This window comes from Pelodiscus sinensis, chromosome 16 (assembly GCF_049634645.1).
Source record: "Pelodiscus sinensis isolate JC-2024 chromosome 16, ASM4963464v1, whole genome shotgun sequence".
NCBI lineage: Eukaryota > Metazoa > Chordata > Testudines > Trionychidae > Pelodiscus > Pelodiscus sinensis.
Window position 1 is genome coordinate 3,616,062 of NC_134726.1, and position 15,738 is coordinate 3,631,799.

Genomic DNA, 15,738 nt, shown 5'->3' on the forward strand with positions numbered 1-15,738 from the left:
TATAAGACTAAGTGAGAGAGTACCTTTTTGAAGGGTGGTTTTTTTTTTTTTTTTTTTTTTTTGTCCTGTGGACCTAATTTTTACAGTGCATCCAGTGCTTCATGTATCAGGCTTAAGGGTATTTTCTTCAGGCAAAACACAGGTACATCTGTGGTGGTCACAGTGAGCTGTTTAGACAGTGACAGGTATGCCTAGGAATTTGGCTACTGTATGTTACAAATACAAATATAGATTTTACACTTACCTTTCTGACCAGCAGATGGAGATCAAGAATATTATTTAGAAAGTTAATATAACCATCTAGTCCTTAGCTTTCTCAATTATTTTCTCTAATGAGAGTTGGAGGAGCTCTTCTCCTTCTGAATTTGTCAGAATGTTTTATAGAAAACTTAATCTGCTGAATCACCACATTTGATCTTGCATGTTCACCTATGCTCACTGTTAATAAACTCAATTGATTCTCTTGGCTTTGCATAATGCAGTGATTTTGATAGAAGAAATAATGAAATTGGGCGGCATTGAGCCTGTCTGTAGGAGAGTATATAAAGAGCTCAGATTTGTGGCTCAATTGAATTTTCAGGAGTATGTTAAAGTAGGTGTAAATTAACAAAGGATCTTCGTAGTAATTCAGGAATCCCAGTACCTTCAGTCCTACAGTGAAATTAAGAAATGCATAATCCAGACTATCATAACTAACTGAACAAAAGCTTCCAGTGCAGAGTTGTGGCTAAGAGGACTAATGTGATTCTTGGGTTTATAAATGGGACTTTCAAGTAGGAGTAGAGTGTTGAAGGTGGAATTTCCTTGGGGTAGTTATCGTCCCTGTGTGTATTCCGAAAATTGGAACTCATGTGCACTGAAGAGGAGAAAATCTTGCAAGTAGTGTCAGTTGGTCAGCAGTTCCATATTGGATCTCCTTGTTTTCTGCACCAAAGATTGAAGAGCGGGTGCAGATTAACAATCCTTTTCACTGCTGCACAGTAGGGATGTGAAGGACTAGTCAATTATCCAATAAGCAAATGCTTATCGGATAGTCAACAGGACAGTCGACTAGTTGTTTCCTCCCTTTGCTGCCTCTATCATTCCAAGTCAGGTGAATCTTCACATACTGGTCCCAAGGACTTAAGTTCCCCATAAGTCTCCTAACCATGAAGAGAAGGCACTCAGGTGCAAGGCTCCAATGGAACTGCCCTCACTATTGACAGCAGTGGTGATTATGGCCTGTAACAAGTTGCCAACATCTGCTGGGATGGACCAGGAGCTTCAGACAGAACTCCTTTTCCAGTGGTCTGGTAGCACTTTAGAGACTAACAAAACATGTAGATGGTATCATGAGCTTTCATGGGCATAGCCCACTTCTTCAGATGACTGGTCATCTGGAGACGTGGGCTGTGCCCACGAAAGCTCATACCACCGTCTACATGTTTTGTTAGATTATAAAGTGCTATCAGGCCTTTTTTTTTTCCTGTAACAGACTAACTCGGCTACCCCCTGAAGCTCCTTTTCCAATGGTAGGCTTTGCCAACCACTAAGTAGCACTATATCAGGCAGAACCAATGACGAGAATCCCTTGTACTCAGAATGTACTGAGACACATGCTACTCCCAAGGATATCTTCAACCTCCCAGATGCACAACTTCCACTACTTTTGGGTCAGATACTTCTGAAGAACATTGTAAACCCAGAAGAGGATAACATCTCAACAAGAAAGATTTATTCCCCTTCCCTGTCCAGGAGCCAGAGTTTCATTGCACTGGCACCAGTAGTACCTGTGATAGACAGATCCAGCCTTCTCGTCAGCTGAATCCAGTGTGCAGGACGAGCTATCGCTTCCCAGAGAGGTTAGTCCAGACAAGGCTTTGGGAGTTTCTTGGCTCCATCCTCCATGCAGGCAGGGTTACCCTCCAAGGTACCTAGTGCTATGCCCCCACACCAGTGTTCAATCCTTTGTGTTGGCCCTATTGGAGTCTTTGAAATCTTTATGCATCGCAGTGCGAACTCTACCAGAGTCACGTTGTCCCTCTCCTCCTAAGCGAGTAGAGAGTGGTATGGCACGGACAGGTAACATTTACCCATACCCCTAGGACATTACTTTGTGCCTGTAAAATGGGAAAAGCTCTTGTTCACCCATCTTGCTCCCAACTCCTTAACAGTATAAGCAGCCACAGAAGAATCCAGGTAGCAAGACCCTAAAACCTTGTGGACCACGGGAGTGAAACACTTGGCTCTTCTGAGGAGGATCACATCTGCTAACATCCAGTTCTCAATCTTTATCAGGCCTTGTTAGCAAAATATGACTTTATAAACTACTTGAAGTTCCTAGAGTTCATACCAACTCCCCCGGAGGGACAGGGCTGAATTCCAAATAAGGAAGTGGGATCTGTGCAGCTTGCAATCAGTGTTTAGCTGTGGACACAGCTGGTACCAGAATAGTAATGTAGTGAATGTTATAAATGTGCTTTTTGGGATTGGACAGGAAGATTAGAACATCATTGAAAACTTACCCTTTAAAACTTTTCAGCAGAAAACAGACAAGTCTTTGTGCTCACAAAAAGACTCCAAGACAGTTGTCCTCTCCCTGGGCATTCACGAGCCCCAGAGAAGCATCATCATAAACAGGTTGTCAAGGCTGTTCCCCACTCTGGCACTCAGAGTGCAGAAGGTAGGGGCCCACGAGAGACCTTAAAATACTTTGCCTCTAGAGGCTTCTGTTTTTAAAAACTCCCTAAGGTCACAGATTTCCTGACCTTGGGGGAGAAGCTGCCATCACCAAGTATAAAAAAAACACACCCTTTTTTCTTGAACCCAGGAAGAAAACATTTGGGAACATCTTCCACGGGGTATCCTAAGCTCTTTTATCACAAGAGAACTTGGAAAAAACAGTGTAATGTCTGATAGCTGACCTCTCAGTTTTAGGCATGCATACACAGACTTCCTATTACTCTGAAAATATCCACTCAGTGTGCAGCGGCAGTCAAAAAAGCACACAATGTTAGGAATCATTTAAAAAGGGATAGAGAATAAGACAGAATATCTTATTTCCTGTATATAAATCCATAGTACAACCACATCTTGAATACTGCTCACAGATGCGGTCACTTCATCTCAAAAAAGATATATTGGCATTGGAAAGGGGTCAGAAAAGGGCAACAAAAATTATTAGGGTTTTGGAATGGGTGCTATATTAACAGATTAAAAACAAAGGGACTTTTCAGGTTAGAAAAGTGGAGACTAAGGGGGGATATAACAGAGGTCTATAAAATCATGACTGGTGTGGAGAAAATTAATAAGGAAAAGTTATTTACTTGTTCCTTTAACATAAGAACTAGAGGTCACCAAATGAAATTAATAAGTAGCAGGTTTAAGACAAACAAAAGGAAGTTTTTTTTTTTTTTTTATGCAGCGCACAGTTAACATCTGGAACTCCTTGCCAGAGGATGTCGTAAAGACCAGGACTTTAACAGGGTTTAAAAAAATTATATAAATTCATGGAGGCTAGCCAAAGTGAGTAGGAATGGTGTCTCTAGCCTCTGTCAGGAGCTGGAAATGGATGACAAGAGAGGGATCACTTGATGGTTACCTGTTTCTGTTCACTCCCTCTCGGGCATTTGGCATTGGCCACTGTCAGAAGACAGGATACTGGACTAGATGGACCTATGGTCTGGCCCAGTATGGCCATTCTTATGTTCTTACCTTTCAGAACACAAGAATAAGATCTTAGCCTTAAAAAAGTGATTTTATTGACAAGACAAAAATATATGCTTAGTAAAGCATACTTGGTTGCTAGGTGTTAGAGCAACTGAGAAAACAGATTAAAGCACAGAACATTTCTTCCCTGGGATTCAGCTTTAAAGTTACAATGTTCGGGGGGAGGGCACATGGACTTGGCATAGAGAAGTTTAGCCAAACAACAAAACAAAGAAAATTAAAATAATCTGATCATGTCTAAATAAATATGCCTTATCTACTCACATGTCCATATTTCCAAGGTCCTGTCCAATTCTAGGCTCAGGTGTTTTTTTGTTTTAAATGAATGGTATTCCTGTCCAGTTCAAAGCATCTTTCTTTCCCCCGGCTCCTGGTTTAAACTCTCACAAAGAAAAAACAGTGAGCAGGGTTCCTTTCAATTCAAATCCCAACCCTTTCTCCCATTGGTTCTCCTGGCTCCCTGCCAATATTTTCTAGCTGCCTGGGTTTAATCCTTTAGTTACTGAAAGCTGGGATGGTTAGAAAAGGACAGCACTCCTCTCATCCATCACACAGATATATAAGCAAAGACCCTTCCAGTTTTTCTGATGCCTGTGTGGTGATTCACATTGTCATGTGGTGAAAGAGTTCAGATGCCAAGGTATACTGATCCATCCACTTGGATGACATCCGCCAAACCTCCTTCACCTGCTGATGGTGATGCTGTTGGAGTGAAGCCATTCCTATCTGTCTGTAGTCCTCTCTGTCTCTGTAGCATACATTACCCTCAACTGGAGGGCTTTAACAATGGACCTGTGGGTCCTAGATACCATCCAGTTTGACTATACAGTCAAGTTTTTTTTATCCATCTCCTCCAAAAACTTCTCTGAGAAGCTATAGATGAAGTGCTGTATTTGCATAAAGGGAGGATAGAGGCCTATTCTTGATATCAGCCAAATTAGTTTTATTTTCATATGAAAAACCTGCATGGCTATCCTGGCATCAGTCCTTTCTTTGGAGAAGGACACATGGTTTGTGGCTCTTGACATGAAAAACTGTTACTGTCTGATGTACTCACTGACCCATCCCTCAAAAGATTTCTTGGGTTTGTGGTGGGGCAGGAATACTGCCAGTTCAAAGCACTACCGTTCAGACGGGCAACACCACCACCTATATATATGAATGGAGATACCTATCTCCTAGAACTGGAAGGGACCTTGAAAGGTCATCGAGTCCAGTCCCCTGCCTTCACAGCAGGACCAAGTACCATCCCTGACAGATTTTTGCCCCAGATTGCTAGATGACCTCCTCAAAGATTGAACTCACAACCCTGGGTTTAAGACCTGCAGTCTTCATGAATGTTGTCATCTTGTGTTGGCAGCATAGATTAGATGAAATAGTTATAACATCTTCCTGTTCTTGGACCATTGGCTTAAAACTGACAGATCCTGATTGGAAGTTCAGTCAGCAGTCTTGTTCTCACTCCACCTCCTGGCATCCTGAAGAATTTGGGTAAACGTGGAAAAGTCTAATCTGACTCCCACACAACTCCTAGACTTTATAGTGGTGACTCTGGACAAAAATGAGGCAAGTTCACTACCTCCCTTCAGACAGCTTTCGTGCCAGCCACTCTCAGACCTGGAGCAAGTCTGGGTCTGTCTGTCTTTTAGTCCACATGGCCTCCTCCTGTATGTGCATAATGCCATTCAATACTGAGGTTGTCGGTTTGAGAGTAGGTACATGGTGCTGTCCTTGCAGAAGGTGAAGGCACCAAAATGATGATGTAGAGGCAAAGATACTTTCCACTATAAAGAATCAAGCTGTAGCAATTTGCTGAATCTGTTATCAAGATAGGAATAATCTATGACTTTTGAAAATGGGTGACTAAATCTATATTTAGATCCTTAAGTACTGGTTACTGTCTAGTTTCTAGGTGCTGAGCATACTCCAAGCTTGTTGAAATATGATCTCAGTTTGATAAATTGGTTGTATTTTTGGCACGCTTTTATTACAATCTTAGCCAAAAAAACTTCCTTTATTTAACAAAAAGTTCCTAAGGGACCTTTCCTTAAACAAACAAAATAAAACTGTTTTCCTTCCAATAAGTGAATACAAGCATCCTGAAAATCCGTCTAGAGAGAGTAATTCATCTGCTAGAATTAAATACTGATATCTTTAGGTAGTTATAAATGTTGGGTTTTAGTTATGTTTAAAACAGGTGACACTGAAATCTTATAGTTAACAGTAGACTGAAAATCACAAGATCATTCACAAACTATTCTGACTAAGTACACTATTAATGGATATGTGGTATTTATTTGAAAAAAGAAAAACCCTGAAAACAAAATGCTTTTTCATAGTCACAGATGCAAACCCAGGTACAGCAGGTGGGAATTGTACCAACACAGGCAATGACAGCTGGACCAACAGCAGATCCTGAGAAACGCAAACTGATACAGCAACAACTGGTTCTACTGCTTCATGCCCACAAATGTCAGAGACGTGAGCAAGCAAATGGAGAGGTGCGAGCCTGTGCTCTCCCACACTGTCGAACCATGAAGAACGTCCTCAATCACATGACACATTGTCAAGCTGGGAAAGCCTGTCAAGGTAAGAGCAAATTATCGGGAGGTAAGTAGAAGAGTTCTTCCTCACTCTGATGGGCTTTCTCTGGTTTTGCCAGCTGACAGTGGTCTTTATCCTTGGCATAAAGTGCCTTTCTTGAAATAGCTGCGATGCCCTTTTGCTTGTTTTTCCCTTCCCAGTCCGTACATTTATAAAGTTTGCAGATACCACCAAGCTGGGAGGGATTGCAAGTTCTTTGGAGGATAGAATTTTCATTCAAAAATTATCTGGACAAACTGGAGAAATGGTCTGAAGCGGTGTTCTCTGTTAGCTGTGCACTTGTGTGGCCACTCAAATGCCACTCAACTCATTTAGCAGAGTATTCAGACAGGTTTTTTGTTTCTTCCCGTGGTTCATACTTACACATGCCTCGGAACACATGAAAAATTATTCCTCACATGGGTGGAAAAGATTAGCGGGAACATTGGTCTGATGTAAATAGGATGAAATTCAATAAGGACAAATACAAAATACGCCACTTGGGAGGGAACATCCAAAATGGGAAATGACAGCCTTGGAAAGAGTTCTGCAGAAAGAGATCTAGAGGTCACAGTGGACCACAAACTAAATATGAAGAAACCATTTTTCTGGGATGTATTAGCAAGAGTGTTCTAAGCAAAACACAAGAAGTAATTCTTCTGTTCCACTCTGAGCTAATTAGGCCTCAGCTGAGTATTGTCCAGTTCTGGGCACCACAGTTTGGGAAAGATGTGGACAAATTGGAGAAGGTTCAGAGAAGAACAACAGAAATGACGGAAGGTCTGGAAAACATGACCCATAAGGGAGGATTGGAAAAAATTGGGTTTGTTTGGTCTGGAAAAGAGCAGCCTGAGAGGGGACATAACAATTTTCAAGTACCTAAGAAGTTGTTACAAGGGGGGGGGGGGGGGAAGAATCATCTTCTTCTGTACTGATGGTAGAACAAGAAGCACTGAACTTTAAGTGTAGTAAGGGAATTTTAGGTTGGACACTAGGAAAAACGTCCTAACTATCAGGATGGTTAAGCATTGGAATAAAATACCTTGGGAGATTGTGGAATCTCCATCACTGGAGATATTTAAGAGCGGGTTAGAGAAACACGGGTCAGAGATGGTCTGGATGGTGCTTGGTCCTACCACAAGTGGAGGGGACTGGACTAGATGACCTCTCAAGGTTTCTTATAATTTTGATTCTATGGTTCTATTTATTCTTTGAAGAAAGAATAAAATATGTAATCTTTCCTGGGCATTGTTAATATAATTTTACTCCTGAACAAGCAGTATGTTTTGCTTCTCCCACCGAATAAGCAAGTCACATCTGCAGCATGCCTAATCTCTACTAGCTTAGCATGTGGAAGCCATTAGATTGTTATTGAATTGGTTTCCTACATCATAGCATCTGAACTAGTTTTCAGCTTGTCAGAGTAGCATTTTTATTTGTGTTCTCCGGAAAAAAGGTATTTCTTCTTTGTTCAAGCCTTGACATTTTGTTTAGTTGCATTTGGGTTTTTGTCGCTACTTAGTAAAGAAAATGGAGGGTTATGAAAATGGAATGAGTTTAAAGCCACACAACCAGACTTAAATTTGATTGCTTCTTTTTTTTCTTAGTTGCTCATTGTGCATCTTCACGACAAATCATCTCTCACTGGAAGAACTGTACTCGGCATGATTGTCCTGTGTGCCTCCCTTTGAAAAATGCCAGTGACAAAAGAAACCAACAGCGTAAGTGATCATTTCTGCTCATCAGCTTCTGTACAAACATTAGAATAACATAGGTAAAACAAACTGAATCAAATATACAATCCTAGGAAGGACTTTGAGTTATAGTGGTTTGATAAATTATTTTATTATGTATGGCATTCTGTGTTATAAATATAATTGGATAGACCTCTTTCTGATCATTGTACATTATTCAAATTATTACTTTAATACCTGATTCATAAAAAAAGGAAATTCCTGGTCTAGGAAGGCAGCATCCATTTTTGCCAAGGCATGGCAACTTCTAGCAGTCATTTTATATTAAGGTAGGTCAATCATTAGTGTGCCTAGTTATTACAGGGCATCCCTACTATGTTGCCCTGGTATACATCGGTTCCGCACTAATGGCCTTGACACTTGTTGGAGCTGATGCGTTATAAGTTCTCCCATTCCCTGCTCTTAAGATGTTTTCCCCACCCCACCCCCTCAAAAAAATTTGCACAAATGGAAGTCATCCATGGGAAAAAATACCCTGCTTTACATCATTTTGCTATACATCCACATTTTGAACATATCTTGAATGTATAGGAAGCACATCCTTGTAGTCCCATAAAATGTGATATTTGTGACCTGTACACAGATGGCATTTGAAAAGATTTAAGGTTCTTTCTTGTCTTTTAATATCAGAAATAATTTTAAGTCTGGTCCTTAGCCAAGGGTACTGTTGATCAATGTAGGACAAACATATTTGCATAAATAGAAACTGGTTTGTGGACTAGAAGGTCTGCTATGTGTTCTGGCAATTAATCCTAAGAATAAGTTAAAGTGAATTGCACAGTTTATTTAACCCTAAAGAAGAGGAATGAATGGCTGAATTCTAGTAAGCCTTCTCTACATTGTTTTGCTTGTTAATTCCACCATAATGGCTTAATATTACAGTTAGGTAATATTTGTTTTTCCATTTGTCTCATTTGTGTTGTTTTGTCCTCGAAGCAGAAAATTGTTGAAGTTATATTGGTGGGTTTTAAGACTGCGTGGCAGAATTAAAATGAACTGAGACACTGTCACATCCCACACTGTTAGATCTTCTAATTCTGTTAAATGTTGTCACGTAAAAGCAGCTTTGAAAAGGAGATGAAAGAAAAGTCTGAAGTCTTCAGTGGGAGGTGGTGGGAAATAACTGAGGGACAGGGAAGAACTGTAAACTTGAGTAGTTGTATTTGGAAAGGGTTCTGCAAGGAAAGTGAGAAAAGCTAATAAGCCATTTAAGAAAGAGGTAGAAGAACTCCACCAAAGGCAGAAGGAGGAAAGAAGCAATCAGAAAAGTGATGCTACCATTTTCTTTTGTTTAGGCTAATTTAGGTTACTCAGATTTGGAATATATTGATACATTTGGACCACACTGGTAAATTAAACAATAAGTTACCAGGATCAGATGGTATTCACCCAATAGTTCTGAAGGAATTTCAATAAAAAATTGCATAACTATCACTTAAATCATCCTCTGTATCAGATGACTGGAGGATGGCTAATGTGTCACCAGTTTTTTTAAAAAGGCTCCAGAGGTGATCCTGACATTTATGTGCTGGTAAGATTAACTTCAGTACCAAGCAGATTGGTTGAAACTACAGTAAAGAGCAGAATAATCTCACATAAAGATTAACGCAGTTCATTGCGGAAGAGTCAGCACAGCTTTTGTAATGAGTAATCAGACCTTAAGAATCTATTAGAATCCTTTGAAAGGATCAGAAAACTGTGAACAAGGGGGATTTATTGAATATAGTAAACTCGGACTTTCAGAAAGTCTTTGACAAGACCCCTTACTGAAGGCTCTTAAGCAAAGTAAGCAGTCATGGGATAAGAAGGAAAGTCCTCTCATGGATCATAACTGGATAAAAGGAAGCAAAGAGTAGGAATAGTTTTTAGAATGGAGAGGTAAATATTGGTGTTTCCCAGGGAACTGTATTGAGACCAGTGTTGTTCAACACATGCATGCATGATCTGGAAAAAGAGAGAAACAGTGAGATATCATCTGCAAACTTTGCTACCAGTTACTCAAGATAGTTAAGTTCAAAGCGGACTGCAAAGGGATCTCTCACAACTGGATGATTGGACCACAAAATATCAGACGAAATTCAATGTTGGTAAATGCATAGTAATGCCCATTGGACTATGTAATACACTCAAGAAAAATATCTTTGAGTCATTGTGAATAAAATATCTACTCAATGTGCAGCAGCAGTCATGCTAACAATATTAGGAACCATTAGAAAAGGGATAGATAATAAGACCGAAAATATTATAAAATCACTATATAAATCCATGGTACACCCACATCTTGAATATTGCATGTAGTTCTGATTACCTTATCTCAAAGATATATTAGAATTGGGATAAGAGAGAGGCAACAAAAGTGATTAGGGGATTGGAATCGCTTCCATATGAGGAGAGGTTAAAAAGACTGGGACTATTTAGCTTGCAAAATAGACTGCTAATGGGAGACGTGATAAGGTCCATAAATCTGTGAATCATGTGGTGTGGAGAAAGTGAGTAAGGAAGTTATTTACCCCTTCCCAAAACACAAGAAGCAGGGACCACCCAATGAAATCAATAGACAGCAGGTTTAAAACAAAGAAATATTCTTTGAGACAGCGCACAGTCAATGTGGAACTTGTTGCCAGCTGCTGATATGAAAGCCAAAAGTATAAGTAGGGTCAAAAAAGAGCATTTAGCCAAAATGGTCATGGGTGCTACCCATGCTCTGGGTGTCCCTAGCCTCTGCCTGTCAGTAGCTCAGGGTGGATGACTCAATTATCTGTTCTGTCCATTCCCTCTGAAGCACCTAGTATTGGTCACTGTTGGAAGACTGGTTAATGGACGATTGGTTGGTCTCACCCTGTGTGTCCATTCTTACAACAATATAAATAATGAATTCTGAGGAATATAATTAGCCCTATATGCCGATTTTTTGTTTTTGTTTTACCAATCATCTTGGTTATGAAAATACCCTTTTTTAAGGCATGGCTAATTGCTAGTGATTAATTTCTGTAATAACTGATTTTGAGACATTTACTGGTAGTTTTAATTTTAAAAATAGAGCAGCTGTAATGTCTGATCAATTTCTGAGAGAAATCCATTCAGTGCATTTGCTTTCAAGTTGCTAACTGTAGTGTTTTTTGCAGTCATAATGCAGGTGTTATGGTGATCTTTTAGTTTAAGTCACTGCAGAAAACTTGGCTATGCATTGTTCATACATTCATTGTTTTCTCACATGTGTGATTTATCAAACCAGTAAAAGCACATGATTAAAATATGTTTTATATAAAAAGCAGTCCTTGCGATTAGATCTGTGAGTAAGAAGCTTTGGCTTGGATGCAACAAAGATGGAGTGTAACTGCAGAATTTGCCATCCCTTCTTGGAAAATGAAGGCAAGGAAATATCAAATCCCCCCTCCTTTTCCTCACTTGGTTCGTAATTCAGCACTACTCACCGTTAGCTTTAGGCCCGCTTAATGTAATACTAAAATTAAATTAATTGGGTGCATCTGAAAACTGGCACACTAAGCTACATGATATGAGGATGTAAAGAAACATAGGTGTGCTGGATCACAACATCCCAGATTAAATTATGCTTGTTTTTTGATGTTATTGCTTATAACATCTATTATAATGGTTAAAAATTGTCCATGGCAGAAAATGACGGGAAGAACTGGGGGGAAAAAAAGGAATGTTACTCTTTCCATTCACCTCTCCATCAAGTTGTGATTCAAACAACATAATGTTTAGGGATAGCCATCTGGTGATCCATGAGAGCACTAGAATCTATAGACCTATCTCATTGTCTGTAAAATTTGAACTTTGAATACCAGTTGTATCTGTCCTGGGCTTTTCTGGGGTTCCACCTTCTGAATTGTTGAGTCTGCGCTTCCCAATGTTTCTAATGCTTTCCAAATTTTGGAGTATGCTGGATCCACTGACACCTCACTGGTATCTCACTTCAAACACCTTTTGGGTTCTGCTTCATTCTGAACCGGGGTGCTGTATATAGACACAACACAGTTGAACCTTGGACCTCAGAACTATCTTTTTAAGATGGGTTAAAGGGAGCTTCAGGGGAAAGAGCACAAAATACTAGAAGAGCTGGTGGATGCATTCCCTCTGTAACAACCACCTCACACTTACTTATCACCATGTTTCTAAAATCTTTGTATACCCTGTAGTAACTCCAGTTCCAGCCAGACACATCTCCATTTCATTCACCTTTCTCATTGCTGGGACAAATGTCTCTACCTAGCCTTCCTCCACAATTGCCAAGATCTTCAAGATCCAGATTTTCCATAGCAGATTTTCTGAAAATCACATGTAAACCCTTCTTTTCTGGAACTCTCTGCATTACTGCAAGAATACAGGGTCTCACATGCTTATCAAATGAGTTAGGACCCTACCAAATTCACAGCCCTGAAAAGTGTCACAGATCATGAATTCTCTCCCTCTGTGAAATCTGGTGTTTTATGTGCTTTTACTTTACTTTATATTAAAGCGATTTTGCAGAGGGAGACTAGCGTTTCTCAAACTGGGGATCCTGACCCAAGAGGGAGTTGCAAGGGAATTGCAAGGTTATTTGGAGGGAGGTATTGCCAGTCTTCTGTGCTGCTGCCTTCAGAGCTGGAGAACAGCAGCTGCCGACAGAGGACCCAGCTCTGAAGGCAGCAGTGCAGAAGTAAGGGTGGCAATGCCATCCCACGCCATGCTTGCTTCTGGGCAGCTGTGGCTGCTGCTAAAAGTAGCTCTTCTTTAAGATCTGTTCTCCCAGCCGCAGCTGCTGCTCTCTGGCTGCTGACCCCTAGCAGCAGTGCCGTAACTGGCTATAATAATCTTGTGACTCTTCCAACTTGTTTTTTGGGTCAGTATCCCTACAATTATAGCACCATGAAGTTTCAGGTTTAAATTCCTGAAATCGCATTTCAGGAAAGATGTGGATGAAGTTATAAAGTCCATAGAAAAATAACAAATTATTAAAGATCTAAAAAATGATCTGTGAGGGAAGAGAGAAATAATTGGGTTTGTTTAGTCTTCAAAAGAGAATATCGAGAGGGGACATAACAGCTTTCAATTATCTAAAAGGTTGTTACAAGGAGGAAGGAGAAAAATTATTCTCCTTAACCTCTGGTAGGACAAGACATACTGGGCTCAAATAGCACAAGGGAGGTTTAGGTTGGACACCAGGAAAAACTTCCTGTCATGGTGGTTAAGCACTAGAATAAATTGCCTAGGGAGACTCTGGAATCTCTGTCATTGGAGTTTAAGAGTGAGTTAGACAAACACCTGACAGAGATGGTGTAGATGGTGCATGGTCCTGCCATGAGTGCAGGGGACTAGACTTGATGACCTCAAGCGGTCCCTTCCAGTTCTATGAAATTAAGTGTCTGAGTGTTTGAATTTTCTACAAGGAATTTGATCTCCTCTATTTCCTCGTCATAAAATGTTGTCTTAAAACTTATTTTTATTATTGGCGGTAGCACCACCAGTTATTAAGATTGTATGGCACTTCCTCTTATAAAACGCAGTTTCAGTTGCTTATACTTTGCAAAACTTTACCCATTCAGACTAAAGTTTTCCATGCCAAATGTCTGCAGAGTTTCAGATAAAATGGTTCAGGGATTTCCAAGAATGAAGTTAGTGAAAAATGCATTGCTGTGCCCATATTTTAAAAAAAAAAAATCTTGAGCGTCTGGACACTTCTGATGCCCCTGTGCTTTGAAGTAGGGACTTAATTTGCAAGGGGATATCAAGGAGGTGACTTTTGCTGTCCCTTGAAAATCTATGTAAATTGGGACTAGTTTACAAACCTGTGAAAAATTGCAATTCATACAGTTTCAGCAGAGGCAGCTTTGATTTTTTTAGCAGTTAAATCTCTGAAGAGTTTGTCCTCAGTAAGTTCACTTGGGCTTCCCGCTGCTCTTAGTGATGCCAAGACCTCATGTGCACCATCCCCACAGAGTAACTGAGCACTCTTCATCCCCTCACAGCTCCTACATGTGATTGGCATTTTCTCGAGCCATCACAGAATCATAGAGCTGGAAGAGACCTCAAGAGGCCATCAAGTCCAGCCCCCTGACCAATCCCAATAAAATCAACCCAGCCAGGGCTTTGTCAAGCCGAGACTTAAACACCTCTAGGGATGGAGACTCCACTATTTCCCTGGGTAACACATTCCAGTGCTTAACCACCCTCCTGGTGAAATAGTTTTTCCTAATATCCAACCTGGACCTCTCCCACTGCATCTTGAGACCATTGTTCCTTGTTCTGCCATCTGTCACTACTGAGAACAGCCTCTCTCCAGCCTCTTTGGAACCTCCCTTCAGGAAGTTGAAGGCTGCTGTCAAATCCCCCCTCACTCTTCGCTTCTGCAGACTAAAGAGACCCAACTCCCTCAGCCTCTTCTCGTAGGTCGTATGCTACAGCCCCCTAATCATTTTGGTTGCCCTCCGCTGGACCCTCTCCAGTGAGTCCACATCCTTCCTGTAATTGGGGGCCCAGAACTGGACACAATACTCCAGATGTGGCCTCACCAGAGCTGAGTAAAGAGGAATAATCACATCTCTGGATCGACTGGCAATGCTCCTCTTAATGCAGCTTAATATGCCATTAGCCTTCTTGGTTACAAGGGCACGCTGTTGACTCATGTCCAGCGTCTCATCCACTGTAACCCTCAGGTCCTTTTCTACAGAACTGCTACTTAGCCAGTTGGTCCCCAGCCTGTAACAATGCTTTGGATTCTTCCATCCCAAGTGCAGGACTCTACACTTGTCCTTGTTGAACCGCATCAGATTTCTTGTGACCCAATCCTCCTATTTGTCTGTGTCACTCTGGACCCTCTCTCAGCCCTCCAGCATATCTACCTCTCCCCCTAGGTTAGTGTCCTCCGCAAACTTACTGAGGGTGCAATCCATCCCCTCATCCAGGTCATCATTAAAGATGTTGAACAAAACCGGTCCTCATAGAGTGATTGTGCTTACTCCAATGGAGCACAGTAGGGACGCAGGACTTACCCTGTAAAGAATGCTCTCCACATTTCTCAGGGCCAGGGTGGGGACTGTATTTCCTGAACTCTCAATGATCCTATGTTCACACCTAAGTACCATGGAGGAGGCATGCAAAGTGACAAAAGTGAGAAGTAGATGGAGAACAGTCTGGGCCTGGAGTTCTGGAAGAGAAACTGTAGTGGGGAGTTGGTGGGGACATTGGAGTAGCAGGGTGTGGAGGATGCTGGGATTTTGGGGGGAATGGAACTGAGAGTTTGGGGAGGGGAGGATGGGAAGGATAGGTTAGATCTGCTTGGGGATGAAAAGTCTCCAATTGGAAGCCTGGAGCACATGTCATGGATGTAGGTTGGAAGTATTTAAAAACTGAAGGAAAAAACACTATTGCTTCAGGATTGATCTGCTTTGGTAGGCATGCACACGAGCTTGGAACTTCTGAAGTTCATGGTCTGTCGAAAGTGCATTGTTGCCTCGTCTCATAAATCTATTGGCATTGGAAAAGGTTCATAAAAGGGCAACAGAAATTATTAGGGTTTTGGAACGGGTCCCATATGAAGAGAAATTAAAAAGCCTTGGACTTTTCAGTTTAAGAAAGAGGAGACTAAGGGGGGGGGATATGATAGAAGTCTATAAAATCGTGACTGGTGTGGAAGAAGTGAATAAGGAAAAATTATTTACTTATTCCCATAATATAAGAATGAGGGGTC

At 41.0% G+C, this 15,738-nt stretch overlaps 1 protein-coding gene across 3 annotated transcripts in view; it reads left to right on the forward strand.

Moving 5' to 3' along the window:
- Positions 1-15,738, forward strand: part of CREBBP (CREB binding lysine acetyltransferase) — a 178,688-nt gene that overhangs the window by 99,716 nt on the left and 63,234 nt on the right. For all 3 annotated transcript variants that reach the window (XM_075899108.1, XM_006130608.3, XM_075899107.1), the window contains 2 exons: positions 6,048-6,297; positions 7,899-8,012. In XM_075899108.1, the coding sequence (XP_075755223.1) occupies positions 6,048-6,297; positions 7,899-8,012 (364 nt within the window). The remainder of the gene's footprint in view (positions 1-6,047; positions 6,298-7,898; positions 8,013-15,738) is intronic.